This window comes from Cyanistes caeruleus, chromosome 3 (assembly GCF_971803275.1).
Source record: "Cyanistes caeruleus chromosome 3, bCyaCae1.hap1.1, whole genome shotgun sequence".
In the NCBI taxonomy this organism is placed as follows: domain Eukaryota; kingdom Metazoa; phylum Chordata; class Aves; order Passeriformes; family Paridae; genus Cyanistes; species Cyanistes caeruleus.
In genome coordinates this window covers 9,067,782-9,084,995 of record NC_141703.1, presented here as the reverse complement: position 1 = coordinate 9,084,995, position 17,214 = coordinate 9,067,782, and the positions used below count along the sequence as shown (strand labels likewise).

Here is a 17,214-nt window from a genome sequence, read left to right as displayed (position 1 = left end):
ATATAAATATATATAAAAGGGAAGAAAAGCAGAAGTGTCCTAAGCCAGGGCATGAGGCTGTAACACCTGTAACATCATATCCATCTGTAACACCCTCTGAGAAGCAAGCACACAGCACTGGGAGTGTTTGGTGTTCCAGCAGGGTCTGTGAAACACAATCACACACTCCTGAAGAGTGAGGTGTGTGCTGAGCCTTGTGGAACATTTTTCCTTCTTTTGCTTAGCTCAAGGAAAGCATGGAATGAGGGCAAGCTTTTGCAGCAAGATTACCACAGTCCCTTGTTTTACATTGATTCTTCAAAGCTAATAATGATTAGATTTTATAATATATAACCAGCTTTTCAAAATTGACATTTAATCTTTTTTAGTAACTAAAGCTCAAGATATGTCAAAAAAAGATTGAGTAAAAACCTCCTGCTTTGAATTACATATATCTTCTATTTTTAGTACCTCAAGTCATCAACATAAAACACTTCATCAAGTTACATGTTCAAAATACGTTCTTGTAACAAAACTAAATTTTATTAAATTTGGTGAGATTAAAATGTTTTGTCTATTACAGATTTCACGTCAGCACTGGCTGTGCAAAGGAGTGCAGTCTAGAACTGCAGCTGTTATTCATCAACACTGGTATGTTTAGGCCAGACAGCAGAAGATGGAATCCCTTTATTCCTCTCTCAAAGCAGCAAATCATTACCTGTTTTTTATCCCAACTATCTGGAAAATTTGGTTTTACTTATTATAGAACAAGGGGTTTATTTTCTAAGAACTGGCAAATAAAAGTAAATACGTGGCAGACTCAATTCACTCACTGAAAACCCATGTTTGCTATGAAGTACAAAGGCACAAATTCAGGGCAAACATAACTCCTAGAAATGTATTTATATAATTGAGAATAAATCATCGATATTTTATTCATACATTAACTGCACATTATGTAAATTACACTATAAATGAAAAATCCTTCAAAATTCTGTGCAAGTAGATATCAGATTATAATTCATACACATACACATATTGCTGAAACAGAATTAAAAATTCATTTCAGTTATTAGGACTTCACTTTGCAAGTAGAATCATTGTGTTTCTTTCTATAAATATTAAAAAAAACTCTTTATAGTTAATTTTTCATTTTTCAAACTCATTAATATAAAATTCCCTATTTTGCAAGATTACACACTTTAAAAAGTAATTACAATATTTTAAAAAATAAATCCTTAGACTATTACTGGACTTATCCTTGCTTTATAGATAATTTATGAATACTTTATAGTTACTTATCTATTGAGATCATTTCCTGAAGCCGAGTTTAACTTCACACATATAGGAACATGGGAAGAGTAGGAAGGAATAGGCCTAGAGATTGTTCTTTCACAAACACTCCTGTTTGTTAATATCATTATAAGAAACATTTTTCCTGTCCCGATGTACACTGATTATGCACGTTGGTTGGAAAGGAGGCTTCATCTACAATGTGAGAGTCTTAGAATTAAAGTACTTCAAAAGAAGCTTTAAAAAGACAGGTGAGACAAAAGAGCTTTTTGTTGCCTGCTGACATGGAACACCTCCAAAGCATGCCAGAAAAAGGATGCCCAGTCAGGTTGCCAGAGAAGTTAACTCTTTAAATAAAAATAACAGTCTCAGAAACTTTTATTCAGATGGCATCTTAAAATACTTTCAAGTTGGTTTTTCTTTTTGCTAGAATTAATAAACAAATAGATGTGGTTGGTCATAAAGAATCGGTCAGATTAAGAAAATTCTGCTACCAAAACTCATTTGAATTTATGAAATGTGTTTGATACAAACAGTTTGGCAGCTCTGAGTCAACACTGGGGAGCAAACGTGGCTGAATGGTTTCCTGCCTTGGCCCTAAATACCTGGTATAAGACAAGAAACAAAATTGGGAAAAACTACCACATCAAGTATTAAACTCAAATAGTATTTTGCATAAAATTCATGGATCAAAAATGAACAGAAGCACAGCTGTCAGGTGGCAATCAGATTAGAAAAAAGTATTATTTTCAAAAAACACTTTCAAAGCAGTTACTTCATCTCTATCTTTACTGAGTATTCCAAGGCAACAATGTATCTTAGAAAGCACGAAATACAATTCTCTAATTATTATTCTAATAGAGCATATATTCTCAAGGTTGAATAAAATTTTTCTAATTCAGAAACTGTATAGTTTGTTTAGCACAAAGAATATGTGATCTCTCTAAAATTACAATGTTTTCTTTCACAGTACAACTTCCCAGGGAATTCACATAACTTAATAAGCTAATTTATTCCTTAAAATTACATTAAAATGTCTGTAAAAGATAATTTACATCTTGTATTTATCATATTATACCATGCAAATTTTTCAAGTATTTTGAAGTATTTATGAAAAGGTTGACCTTAAAGTTTCTTTATTTATACCTCCAATACACAAATTTAGCTGGGATACAAGGAGACAAAATGTAATGTACATTAGAAAAAATCAGTTTGATTCAAATTTAAACCTAACTGCAAAGCCAAGGGTTTTGGTTCTGCAACTGAACCCAATATACACTCCCAGCCTTCCCACAAATTTAACATGAGCCTTTCTTTAAGATATACTGAAATCTTTCATTCCCCCAGGTTTATATCACAGATAAGCAGCTTCCACAATGAATAATGTAACTGCTGTTCAAAGCCATCATTCAAAGCACTGCAATAAAATGAAATCCTTCCTTTGTATATGGTCAGAGATGATGCAACAACAACATCCTGTAATTCCACAGCTGCAGATTTTCCACAGAATTCACTTCTTACACGACAAATCTGTTCTTTCACTAAAAAAAAGGTCATTTAAAAGGAGAAAAAACCCCACCAAAACATCTGTCACTTCCCTACAACAAGCTTAAGCAATAAGCTCTGACAGGTGTGACTTGTTCTATTTATCTCAATCAAAGGCACTTGAAGGCTTCATTATTACACAGCTGTATATTTTGTCCTTTTTACAAGATGCTGGAATTTGTTATTTTCCAACAGGGTTTAAAAAAAAACCAAACAAAAAAAACCCTAATTTTGAAGCATGCTTTCCCCAGCAGACCCTGCAGGACCTCTGTGAGCAGGGGATCATCCTGCCTGGAGACAGATAGATACAGATGATACAGATATAGATGATATCAATACTGCTTTCACTGACAGCTCTGACTTTCACAGCCACCAAACACTAAGGTTAAACCCTCTGCAGTGAGGTGCAGAGCCCTGTCACTCCTAACACCTTCAAAGAAACTGGAATAACAGCAAGGCACACAGTGTGTCTGAGCAATATCCCAGTCTTATCTATAATGCATGGACTCCATTTTCTCACTCAGAATACTGAAGGAACTGGCTCAACATTTTTTAAGGTTTATTTTTTAAGCATGCCAAGATACTTCATCTCTAAGAGCATCTTTTGATGTTCCATGTATTAATATTACTACATATTATATTTTAGTGATAATGGTAACAGCTCTTCAAAGTTCCTATATATGTACTACATTTGTTGATCTGAAGGAGTTTTTGGCAGAATTGAAGACTGCATTCAAGACTAAATTACTTGGAACCTTATATTAATAATTCAAGCAGCTTTAATAAATTTTTTAAGTACATTAAAATAATTTCATGGGTTTTTTTATGTTTTTAGCAGTGCTCCTGGATTATTTTTACTTTTCCGTAGCCCTAGTATCCACTTTGTTAAAGAAAATACCAGTATCGTGGAGGTTTGTTGGTTTATAGGGTAGTGTTATCAGTAATGACTACAACAGGAGGAAGTTCTAGTAAAACCAGAAGGCAGAGAGAAAAGAATGAGACCTGATGGGATACAGAAGGTTTGTAGCAGCTGGGAGGTAAGCTGGGGAAGAGCAGTTGTCAAAAAAACAGAGATGAGATCAGAGAAACAGTTGTTCACATGCAGAGAGGCAGGAAATAGCACTTGGAACTGTGAAACCTGAATAGGGGAAGCTCAACACAGAGAGATTAGAGGTTTGGGGTTTTTCTCAAAACTGGAAAATCAGGAAAGAAATCTGGTGAGAAAATGGGGACTATACCTCTAACAAAGAATAACAAAGAGCTGAGATCCAAAGGAAAATGTTTTAAGAATCAGTAACTACTGAGAGTTTCTGATCCCTGTAAGAGATGCTGGTACCTCAAGCACTTTCTTAACAGAACTATGTTTTTAATTAGTATTCTACATTGCAGGAGTCAAAAATTACAGAAAAGCTACAGCATCCTGGGGGCTACAAATACTTCCAGATGCTGCCTGTAGTCATGCCACAGCGGGTAACTTCATTTAACATTAGTCAGTGCTCTTGGGGCCAGCTGTGATAGTGCTGCACCAGCTCAGAGGTGCTCACCTGTGATTCCCAGTGGGCTGGAAGCTGTGAGGGTCCTGGGGAATGTCCTGCCCAGCAGTGAGCTGCTCCTGACAGGCAGCAACACACTGGAAACAAAAAGGCAATGGCTACACCCAGCTTACCCAGCACCAAGGGCAAAGGGAGATATAAGGATTCTGAGCACAGAAGCAAAACTGAAGTAAAATTATTTAATTAAAGCAACACTTATTAGTTGGCTATAAGGGGACCCAAGAAAATTTCCTTTTTGAAGTTTTTATCCCCTTACTTCTGAAGGAAGTAATTTCTGTTTGCCAAAATTATTCTTAAGACTAGAAAAACACTTAGACACAGAGTTTGAAAAATAAAAATAAAATCTGTTGTCAACAGGTGCAATATTCTACACCCTTTTCTTGTCTGCTCTGTTTTTTAGGGGTTGTTTGGGGTTTTGGGGTTTTTTTTTTTCAAGAACAGTCACAAAACTGATCCCATCAAATGTAAAAATTGTTTTTCCAAATTTATACAACAGTTAAAGCAGACTTCCAACTAGCATAACCTTATCTTCACTTAAGCCAATGTACATCAGTATAAAATGACAGTTGGAGAGGCTCATCAATAATGATCAGCAATCCTGAACATCATGTTCAGGTGACAAGCGAAATTAAACATAGAGAGCAAGCTAGTATTTCAGCACTCTTCAGAAATATTAATTTTGTTAGTCACTTCAATTTACAGCAGTGTCAATAGCAACATTTCTACTTTTATTCTATCCTGCAACTTGACAAGGAAAGGAAATAGGAATAGAGCTCAAATGTCACAATAGGAAATAGAGTTCTTCTCTTTTCCATTGCTTTATTTTGGACTTTCTTTCCAAGTGGAATTGTTCCACTTCTTTCTTTAAACATAGCATCCCCCATGGGAAAAGTGTGCAGCTGAAGTGTTATCAGCCCTGACCACAATAATTATTTTACTTGCTTTATTAATATTGCTCCTATTGGTATGGTAAGTCTCTGCTCTTAATTCTTGTTCAGCTTGTGGCCTGCAATGCCATACACACAGATTATTCCAAGAGCATTATCTACTCTGTATTCCCATTACTGACTTTTCTACTTAAAGGAGAATGCCAGCATTTTCCTTTGCTGAGTTTCTCCAGTTTGATTATAGGTCACTCGAGATATTCTGTAGGTACCATTTTGCAAACAATTACATACTTTCCTGACACTGTATCCAGTCTATTTCTGATTATTTTGCTTATGAGTTTTGTATTAGAAGTGTCAAGATACTTAAAAACATATAACAACTATTCAAAAATAGTTCTATTCTAAAACTATTCATTTTCCCTTAAGTAAAGGCCTGCCATACTGCAGAAGGAATTTCTTATAACTCTATTGACTCATATTCTGCCAGAAAAAATAATTTCAGAGTAGTGTATGTGCTATAAACTCACTCCAGTAGCTTCCATGTGCACAGAGAAGGAAATTGCAACATTATCAGACACAGCCTGTATTATACAAATATTATTTGAATGATGCTTTGAACAAAGGAATTCCATTTTATACTGCTGAGAAGGCACGGGTAGGAGGTGGGTGGTGGTGGAAAAAGAATACTCCTGGCCCTATCAAGATGCATAATATCTGTTATTCATTTTTAAGGCAAAAGTGTGGATAATGCAATGGGTTTATATGCTGTAGAAGTGATCCCCAGCTGCTTGTTCTGAAGCTGGTTTATGATATCATACACTAAGCTTTCTTGCAGTTCATTGTTCTCCAAACATGTGTAAACCCCAAACCTTCAATTTCTAAAGCATTTTTCAATGGATCTGGATTTAAAATTCACTTGAGCACTCTATATTGACAGTTACTGCCAATAAAATGCTAATTTTCGAATATAAAAGTAACTTAAGTCTTGCGCCTTCAATTTTTTTCCACTCAAATAGCTCAACCAGAAAGCAAGTTTGCCAATCCTTATAAAGATTATAAAGATTATAATCTTTATAAAGACACATAAAACTCATCTCCATTTGCAGTTTCTTGGTCACCTGGGAATTCAGGCGAGAACAGCTGCGAAAAGAAGGTGGCTGCTGCTTTGTTGAATGATTCCATGAATATGTGGTATGACATTTCAGTATTAGTTTAAACCATTTTTCATCCATTGAGAAAATGGATTTTCTTTGTGTATGCAAACAAAGTTATAAAGAGGTTATTTCAGAATATGTTTTGTTAAAAATTGCACTACTAATTATAAAACCATTGCACATACTAAAATGTTCATCTAAAGTCTCTATTTTCCCAGCACAGAAATATCACAGAACATGACTTTAATTAAACTTAACCACAACTGTCCCATAAACCTACCTTTTTTGGCACCAAGATCAAGAAGCATTGCAAAGATGACCCTCCCTTTAAGGTAATTGAATACAAATTGGGGTTTGAACGAGAATGGTCAATCACTGCCAAACAAAATTCATAAACAGATGTTACTGCATTAAGTATCTACAATTGCTACAGTATTTCAAAGTGATTTCCAGTGTCAAGTATCTACATATTTGCATGGTAAGCATTTCTCACAAAGTTACAATGGAATATAGTATCTCATAAGGATTCTGAAGGTAAATTTGGGCAGTTTTAATCACCAGAAATTTTCCTGGAAGTTATTCATTCAGGAGAATGCAGTATTTCAGACAAAATCAGAACATTGTCCTTTACCTTTGATTAAAAGTGTTAGGCTAAAATAGTTAATTACATAAACTAATACCAAAGGGATAAAAATAGTTGGCTGAAACTGGTTTGTGCTTTTTTTTTAATTACTTTTAGGCATAATCTGCATTTCTAATAAGGCTTGCTTCATTTTTCAGGCTTCCATGTTCAATTTTAAGCACAGGTTTCCAGCAAAGGTTATATTCCTCCAAGATCAGCATCCATCACAGAACACCAGGGGTATTCATCCAGTATTTACCATTTGAGTACTGAACCTGACTGGATATCACATGACTGGTTTCAAGCAGAAACACTGATCCAGAGATCATGTGCAGTGAGTTTGATCCCACACTGGCTGCTTGCCTGTTGTAAAGAGCCTTATAGCTCTTTTCCAAGTTAAGGTGACTGACTAGGAGCCCCCAGCTTCCCTTCCCTCTTAAGTGCACCACATGGTAAGAAAATCCCTCTAATTTTGGGAGATCATTTTTTGCATCATCCACATATAGTTCAACATAAAGATACAACTAAACTTTATAATATTGTCTTGCAGAAGAGAGTCTTGAATTCCCAAGTTTGTAGCTGTGCTTGTTAGGCCTCTTGTCCCTGCAAAATTCTTCTGTGAGTAATGATGGTGGAACATCCAAGGAGATGCCATGACTGAAGTAGGAAAGCCATGAGCAACCATGTGCAGGATAAGAATCTGCATTAGTTCTACCAAGCAAAAAAGAACTCAATTCCACTACTGCCCCAATAACTTCCCGAGCTAGGTATTCATGCAGAACACAGAGGGCCTGTCTTTAACCTGCAGACACCATGTCCCTTTGGGAAAAAAAGTCTGAACCCTTATACTGGTGATGAAACAATCAAAGGGTAAACATTGTCAAAAAGTGGGTATGAGTCCATGAATAGGAAATTAATACAATTGTTTGGCTTTGTTTGTTAGGGTTTTTTAAGATTTTATTTTAACTGGTTAAAGGTTATTCAAATTTTTTATTCTACCTTAGAAACTATAGGGGGGGAAAAATTGAGGGAAAAAAATCTACAGGCAACTTGACACTTTGCATGTATTTTTGTCAAAAGTCATCTTCTAGGCAAATCAAAATGTCTCCTCTTAATTTATATTAAGCAACACTTTTAAAATAATTGCTTTAGGTTTTCTTATATCAGAAAATTTGGCTACCAGAAGTGGTCTGACATATTTTCTCTCAGCATTTTTTTTATTATTTATTTAATAAAAATTCTGATATAGCAAAAGCAAATACCTGAATTGTCTTCAGCATTCAATTCAAAATCCCTATATGTAGAAAAATCAAACTCCACTCTGGTACAAGATTGTCCCTTGTTCTGCAGTAAAAATGGAATTGATTTTGTAGCACCAACAGCAAGACCACCAAATTCAAATACTTCCTGTAAGTTAAAAGAAAAAAAACGGGTCAAAACACTGTGAAGTTAAGTTTATAGTTGAACATAATGTGAAAAAATGTAATTGTGCAAGATTCACAATTTATAACACAATAACAGTATTGGTTAATCAATAGCCTCACATAACCCTTACCTTTAAAATCTTTCCAGGACACAAAATAGAAGAGTTTAGAATTTAATATCAAGTCCAGTTACACCATCAGAAAAGTTTTCATCATTCAGTAAACAGACTGGTAGCTTACTTTTCCCTTTATTGCATTTTTTGCTATAACTACCTTAAGAAATCGTCTCCCTTTCAACAGACTTATTCCAGATTGTCCAGTTCAAAAACTAAAGCTGGCAGCTATCATTTAGTGCAACTGGTATACGCACATTTGGGTTTTAATCCCTCTTCCTAGGTTCATCTCTTTGATAATCTTCTTGGGAAATTAGTTTAGGAAGAAATGAAAAATATGAAGCAGAGAGGAGCCACTTTAACATCTAGATAAAGCAAAATACTTAACCAATCTTATCAATAGCTACAATTTCTTCACACTTACCACATCAATGCCTATTTCAGTGATCTCTGAAAATCCACCAATCCGAAGTGTGAGTTCTGCTGCATTCCTCACTGCCACCTAAGTGAAGGGACAACACTGGCACTGTGGACAAGGTCACTATAACATAACTAACTCACCAAATCTGTCATAATTACATGAAAAAACACAAAAAATACCAACCCAACCCTATCCCACAGATACAAAGCAGAGAGTCAGTATAAATTGCACTGAAAATATGAAAATAACTCTGTCCTTAAAATATAATGCATTTTTTCTGCAGAAATATAAAGAGATGAAGTAAATGCCTTTGTTTCCCAGAACATATATACACAGATTCCAGTGATGTGTGGCTTCAAATCATGCCTTTGTGGCATACCACATCTGGGACAGATACAGCTTAATAGATATAGCTGTTAATTAAAAATACAGAAAAAAAAAAAAAAAAAAAAACAACAAACATAAAAATAACAACAACAATAACAAGTTGTAAGAAAGACCAGTGACCAGTCTCCCCCAGTTCTGCAGGCAAAAATTATATTCCAGGAGGCTGTGTTAATAGAATGAGCAGGTTTTTCCACCAGGAGCAATCTGTGTTCAGCAGCTGTGAGGATTGGAATGTGTATCGCAACACACATTGCTTGACAGAGGTGCTGGTACAAGGTAGACACTACTGTTCTGGGGAATATTAAATCTGTTGTAAAAATGGAAAAAATTAAATGAATACTAGGTTTAACAAGCATAATATATGCAGCCCCAGAAGATGGTGAATCCAAGATCAGTCAGAAATGGTAGCAAAGTTCAGGCTCTTGATGGCATCTTTTTTCCTAATCTCACTTATTGCAGGAAACAGGCATGCAGAAAACAAAATGTTACATGTTTATTGCACACCTACTATCAAAGCAAATCTACTAGGAGAGCCATGTCTGAGAAAACCAGGAAAAAAGTCAAGAAATTAAAAATGTAAGAGTATTCCAATCCTGCCTCTCTATAGATTACAAAAACTGCAGGTATGTCTACATTATCTTGTAAAGAGCAATCACATATTACTTCCAACAGCTTGGCAGTGGTATAATATGCATTAGCTCAAACTGAGAGGCTGCTTTGATACTTCTGAGCAGGACTGAGACAAAAAAAAAAACAGAATAGGTTACAGCAGTAATGATCTGCTGCAAGAAAACCTTGTTCTTAAAAAGAATTAGAACACTGGAAATAAAATCCAAAAGAGGCATGAACATACGTACACAAACACACAGGATAACACTCAAAAGACAAAGTTCTTCCAGTTTTGAAATACCTCCACTTTTTTATCAAAATTCATGTGTGTCTTTGGAGAGAAAGAGATTTTGAGATCAGCAACGCCTCCCACAGGTATCACTCCTACAGAGGGGGTGATTTTCATTCCAGGCAGTGGGTTTGTGTCAAGAACCTTCACAAACACAAACAAGAAACATACTGAAAAAAGGTGTTTGCATTCATTTGTTTTTGTTCTTGTTGTTGTTTTATTTATACCAATATATCTAAAATAAAGACTTTATAGTCTTACAAGGAGAACCTTTATAGCATATAATGCTAACTTGGACTTAATTTGGGGAAAAATGCAAGTAAACAAAAGAAAGTAACAGATTTTTAAACATAACTGTCAGTTTCTAGTATGAAATATTTTTTTTCACCAACTGGAAACTTGGAGTTCTGAGTTTTGGGTTGTTTATATTAAGTTATCAAAATTAAGACTTGCTATCTAGCAAGTCTAAAATATTCTACAAAACGTTCTTTTTCTATGACAAATTCCTCACTTCTTTTTTGACATTCACAGTAAGATGCAACACAGAACCCCAATCCTGTATAGCTCTGTAATAATATTGGAATTAAATTTTCAGTTTACCCACAGTTAGCTAAGACCAAAAGGAACTTTTTCCCTTCTAATGCACTCCTAACAGATAGATTTTTAAAGTAGATACACAAGTGATAGTGACCAAGACCAACCAGCTATGTCTTGGTTTAAGAGTAATTCTGGAGGCTAAAAAGGCTGGGTATGTTTGTTTATGTTACTGGCTATGCTGATTTGACTCTTTCAGGCCCAGCCTCCAACACTATGTTACTACTTGTTATTCAATGCTCATTGATAAAAGAGAAATCTGGTACAAATCAAAATAAATTTAGCATGTTTCTCAGCACTGTAATAATTCAGTAACAAAAACTCTGAAGGTTTTAATGAAAATTATTTTCCTCCACTAAATACAGCAATTACCCTGTGATCAGCAAAACTAATGAGGTTAGGTTCCCTATAATTTGTGTATTATGTTTTTACCCACTCTGGCACCTATCTCATCCCTTCCTCAATTCATTGCACAGCCCTTCTTGCCCCTGGATGTTGGTTTAGCAAAGTCATCCCAATGTGCTGTGACAGCTCTGGGTGCCTGCATGCACTGACTGGACAGCATGGGTAGGATAACCAGCCAGTTTGCTCTGTCTCTCAAAGCAGGAAAACATCCAATAAATGCTTTTCCATAGGGTACCCCAGTATGGGGTTCCACCCTCACCCCTGGCTCTCAGAAAACTGCCAGAATCATTTCAGCCATCACCACTTTGCTTGTCTCTTGTCCCATCTACCCATCAGTGCAAATTTGACAGAGGGACAGAATTCCTATTTACATCAATCTTATTTCTCCAGAAAACATCACAAAAACCTAAACAGGTACATATTTAACAACTGAAAATACAAAACCATAACACAATCTGGTAAAATTAACTCCCTTCTGCTCCCCAACCCAAGGAATTAAGTGTGCTAGAAATAATTGTCTCTTACTTGGAAGTATGCATGGTTGTGTCCTGTGTTTAGAATAGTGGCTGTCTTACAAGTAGTGAAATCAATTGGACTATGAAAAAAGGATATATTTTGGGCCATAAACTGAACTCTAGTAGTACCAAACTATTAAAAAAGAAAGAGAGAGATAAAACAAGAAAACTATATAACATATTCCTACACACAAATAAATAATTTTGCCTAATTTTTTATTACATAATTAGTTAATATATTTGTGCAAATACATAAATTGGAAGTATTCAAATAGGAAAACACAGCTTAAGTGAGAGACAAGATTTATTTAATCTACTGAACTTATCTAGATTCAGACTAAATAGACTCAACCCTACTGATACTTCTGGACTTATTTCAAGACCAATAAATTTTTTTTAATTAAATTTAACAGCACAAACTTTATTAACCCCAAATGTGTGATCAGGACAAGATATTTCTGAGATATTAATAGCAATAGAAACACAAATATTGTAATTTGCATGCATCCTGATTTACATATGGCAAACTTACAAGACTTCAAAAGAGGAAGAAAAGAAAAATATCTACTAGGAAAAAAAAAACTAAAAACAAAAACAGGCTCATCAAAAGAAAGGGAAAAGTTTTCTTGGCTCCCAATAACAGTTCTAAAACATGTACCCATTAGAATAGAGTGAAAAAAAAGAAAAAGTCTTTCTTCTTTATACTCCCTAGTATGCAATGGAAGACAACAAATAACTAACCAAATCTGAATGTCACTGTTTAGAAGACTACCCAGAACACTGCTTCTCAAATACCATGTTCAAATAACAACACAGAATTCAATTAAGAGTCTGTTGTTAACTTGAAACTTTGAAACACACACCTAGATTTTTATTCCTTTAATAAATAGTATCTATCTAAAAAACTGTTGTATAATCTCTCAACATATGTTTAGTCAAACTAGGCAAAGCAAGCACAATATTAGCCCATAATATATACAGACCATTAAGCTGTCATGCCAAAGGAGGAATATCATCAAAAGCAAGAAAAAGATAAATTGTCTTTGCTTTGCCTTCTCCATCATGTCTTGGAGCATATTCTTTAGTTAAACATGTTAAGTAAAAGCCATATAAAATTAAAATATTTTCATTTAAAAATAGACGATAATAGAAATATATTTAAGGTATTACTTGTTTAAAGAAATCCCCACATTTTTCTTCTCTAAAGCGGCCACATGAATTGTTACCTTTGCAAAACATTTCAAGTGAATTGAATTTCCTTTGCGCACAGACAAGATGAATTGTCCTGTTTCTAGAGTGTTGAACCCTGGATGCCAAACAACTTCACACTCCACATCACTATAGGCCTCCACAAACCCTAAATATATGTACATAATTTAGATGTTATAGCATACACATGTACAACTGTCAAATTACACTGTATAATTAGAAATAGCAGATACATAAATGTGAAATGACCTTCTATTACTGCATGTAAGACTACATTTCTTAGGTGCTGAACAGTCTTAAGACTGAATTAACTGAATTAAGGAAAATTAGGTCTTGGATTCTCATGACCATTGCATAATCTATTTGTTAGTATCCTGCAATAAAACATACTCAAAGTTTACTGGTATTTTTAGCCATGAATTACTCTAATGAAAACAAAAATAAAAGAACAGACTTTCTTGCAGAATAGTAACTGGGGGAAAGATCATACACACTTTTTTGCTTGCAATTGAGTCCGAATTTGTTAGCAGAAATATCTTTTCTCAAGAATCAAAGCACCAAAATCCAATATAGTTAGAAGTTTGTTTTTTAATAATGGAGATCAAACATACTCCTGCAGAATACTATTTTTCAGTGAGAATAAGGTAAAAACTATACACACATGCAACAAACACTGATCCATGATGCAAATGCAGACCAATCCCAGACTGAACTCCATTTATGTTACTCAATCTTCATCAACTTTTTAGCAGCTTCATCCAGTGCTTTTGGAAAATTTCCTATCCTGATGAGCTGTAAGATGTTGCTACCCCATTATTGAAATGTCAGCAATCTGTGCTGAGAAAAATGTTTACACAAGCACTGCTGGCTGGTCATGGAAGCAGGGAGCATAGATTCAGGGCAGGGCTTACACAGAGAATGCTGCTGTGGTGCTCACTGTGACCTGATACTGTTTTTGGGACACACTGATATTGACAGAAATCTAAAAATATAGTTTATAGCATCAGCTAAGTGTTTGTCTTATTTAAAACTGTTGACATACAAGATGCATACACACACTGTATTTGCATAGCATACCTCTGATTGGCTTTATAGTAAATGCAGATTTTCTATCTCCAGTTACAGATTTCCAACTAAAGCTAGCAGGATAGTTTCTGGGATTGCATACCCTGACAGTTCTTCTAAACTCTGTCCCTGCTAGGCAGCCAGGAACAGGAGTCAGAATCAGTTCCCTTGTAGACAGCTGAAGTTCAATAGGCATTGCACGTGCAACTACCAGCACATGTCCAATGTGTCGGTTGTTTATTTTGTAACTCAAAGATCTGTAACATGAAAATATATATCTCACAATATTCTTATGCATTTATTATGTTACAGTCAGAGTTAAATTTACATGAAATATAACCACCAGCAAAAAAACACTTAACAACTGAGTGCGAACACATAGTTAAGACTTAAAGGATGATCAGCCTCACACAGTCATTTCAACATTAGAAAAACAGAGAGTTAATACCAGCAGGCTAGAGAACAGTTTTTTTATACATTTTCTCATGAGCTGCATGAAAAGACCTGAGCACAGATGCGAGTGATGCAATGCTAGTCTGGAAAGAAAACAGTATTTTCCATAGAAATTTCCCTAGTAAACACACCATAATAGAAAACTTTTTTCCCTGATACATCTCTAGCTAGATAAGGCTTTTCACAGGACAGATTTTTGTTTGTGGTTTAAAAAAAAACCAAGAAAAAGTACTGCATTAGGAAAATTTTGCAACATAAAACTGCACTGATCATTGCAATGTCACCATAGATGAGTATACACCATTAACAATTACCCTGACTACTTTAAAATCAGCCAGGTGATTTCTTAAAACAATATTTTACTATTGCCAAGAAATGTGTAAATCAAGACAAATATAAAAAGCCTTACCTTTTAAACATTCCAACAGTGGTCGTCTCAAACACAACTGGAATATGAGTTTTTGTAAGAGGAGGCACCACCTGAGACAATGGAGATGTCTCCCTCAGTTCCTCAACTTCAATCTCAATTTGTATCCAAATATGAACTGACAAGTTATTGATGATGTGCAGTTCTTTGGTTGTTGTAGAATACACACAAACCTCACCAAAATCTATAGTAGAAGGACCTGAATTATGTAAGAAAAAAGATCCTCAACATTAAAAGGTGAAAGATAATGTAAGGAAACAAAACTACTAAAATACTTTGATCAAGTGCATTAGTTCTTCAATTACAAACTTAGGCATCTACAAAAATCCTGTAGTGGAACAAATTATCACTAAAATGTGGAAGTAAGCATCACCCATGTTCTGTGAGTGTTTTCAGCAGTACAAGTCAAAAGCCAGCAACATTTATTTTTAAATTGTGCTTGTTTTAGTCAACTGATAAAACAGGAAATCAATGTGCTCACTAACAAGACTATTAATAACCATAAGTACTTCTTTTTGTTAAGCAGATATTTAAAAGGACAAATTACCACCAATTCACTGGAAGTTTATGTATGCAACCTGTTGGTTTGGTCCCTGATGTGTGACAATTTGGTTTAATAATTTATGTCATGTGATGGTCCACAGATTTACTTCCCTACCTAGTTTACTGCTATCAGTAGCTTTTAGGTTGGTCTGTAAACTTGAGTACTCATGGCACTAATCAAACATCTTAAGAAACTCTCAGTACTTTTTGTATTATTATGTTTATCTTGTTCTACCTTTTCCCAACTATATCAGTTTACACAGCTACACTGGTCAAGTTCTGGATTGCTGAAAATTTAAAAAAGCCCAGGAAGTACTAAAATTCTTTTTGCTGCTAAAAAATCTTACTGAAAAAAAGCTGACCTTATAATACACATGTTGCAGCAACAATTATTGTTAAGAAGTCACTAAGAAGTTCTATAAGGTGTTGCTCCCCATTACAGAACACTACCCTGAAATTATTTTGATGAAGGATCCTGATGTTTTAAGTTTTGGGGGCATCAAGCTTCACTGTGAATTCCCAGAAATATTCTGAGCACTTCCATGAATCTTGCTGATATTAATGCTGGTCCAGGTACTATCCACTAATAAGGCCTAAAGGTATGAGTAACTCTCATACTATGCTGTGGTGATTTCTCTGTAAGAGGTTGTGGTATGAGCAGTTTTTAAAGAAAACTCTTCTTTTACATGTTCATACCTAATCATATCTCAGTATTTGCTGAGAATTACAAAGCTTTAGTCAAACACTACTGCAGGTCTCAAGCTGCCTACCAAATTAAACTGTTCTCTATTTAGGGTAAACAACTATAATCATAAATTGTGTTACTATACTTAAGTGTTTTTATAACAACTTGTTTTATAACAACTAGTATTTAACAACTATATGTATTTAACAACCAAATTAAAACCCTTACCAATGAATATTTGATGAAGCTGTTTGTGTGTCAAAGTTAGATGACAATCTTCCTTTTCCTTGGTAGAATATGGCATGGGACTAAGCCAGCTCCAAACCTGTGATAAGCACAAGTCACCTCCTTAGAGCAGAATCAAAATTCTTCTGATTTTTTTATATGATAAACACATTATGCTAGCATACTACTCAAGTGTTTAACTTACTCCTTTGTTTGTAGATTTAGAAAGAATTGCTGCCAATTCTCGACTAGTTAACAAGCAATTGTCATCTAAAGGAAGCATTCTGGACTGTGGCTTCTCCTTGGGAAAATCTGCGATTGAGATTGTTGGTGACTTAAGACCTTCAGCTGGTTTAATGCCTATGCTCACAGAAGTGTTATAAATATAAAACTGCCTACAGGGAAGGGAAAAAAAAAAAACATGTGGAAATCTAAAAGTTTGAGCATTCCATGAGCTACACATTAAATTATTTAATATTTTTAAACAAAACAATTAATATTTTAAGTAGGAATATTTCATTATTTAAAAAACCCTGAAGCACAGAAAATACCTCGAAAATACTTATATTGGTTTGCTTTTTACTATAAGTCTAGAGGAGCAGTCAGATTAAAGGATTGTATCTGCTTCAGTCCACAGAATATACAATAATTTACATACTGAATCCATCACTTGGGGTGAGCTAAACATCCTAGTTGGAAATACATATTTATTATATAAAGAGAATCCAAAACAATCAATGTTATGTTTTCTCCTGTTAACCATAATCAAGTATTCTTAAAACTTGACACCTTAATTTATGTTTACTTTAAGTTTAAT

At 34.7% G+C, this 17,214-nt stretch overlaps 1 protein-coding gene across 12 annotated transcripts in view; it reads right to left on the bottom strand.

Moving 5' to 3' along the window:
• The window catches only part of CFAP47 (cilia and flagella associated protein 47), a 262,430-nt gene that overhangs the window by 230,075 nt on the left and 15,141 nt on the right, over window positions 1-17,214 (bottom strand). For all 12 annotated transcript variants that reach the window (XR_015284086.1, XM_086879766.1, XM_086879767.1 and 9 more), the window contains 10 exons: window positions 16,603-16,792; window positions 16,401-16,497; window positions 14,927-15,143; window positions 14,077-14,321; window positions 13,017-13,147; window positions 11,801-11,923; window positions 10,289-10,420; window positions 8,995-9,072; window positions 8,296-8,440; window positions 6,692-6,786 (listed from right to left, as the gene is read on the bottom strand). Coding sequence is in view for 11 of the 12 variants with exons in the window: in XM_086879766.1 (XP_086735892.1) it covers window positions 6,692-6,786; window positions 8,296-8,440; window positions 8,995-9,072; window positions 10,289-10,420; window positions 11,801-11,923; window positions 13,017-13,147; window positions 14,077-14,321; window positions 14,927-15,143; window positions 16,401-16,497; window positions 16,603-16,792 (1,453 nt within the window). In the remaining variant the exon portion in view is untranslated. The remainder of the gene's footprint in view (window positions 1-6,691; window positions 6,787-8,295; window positions 8,441-8,994; window positions 9,073-10,288; window positions 10,421-11,800; window positions 11,924-13,016; window positions 13,148-14,076; window positions 14,322-14,926; window positions 15,144-16,400; window positions 16,498-16,602; window positions 16,793-17,214) is intronic.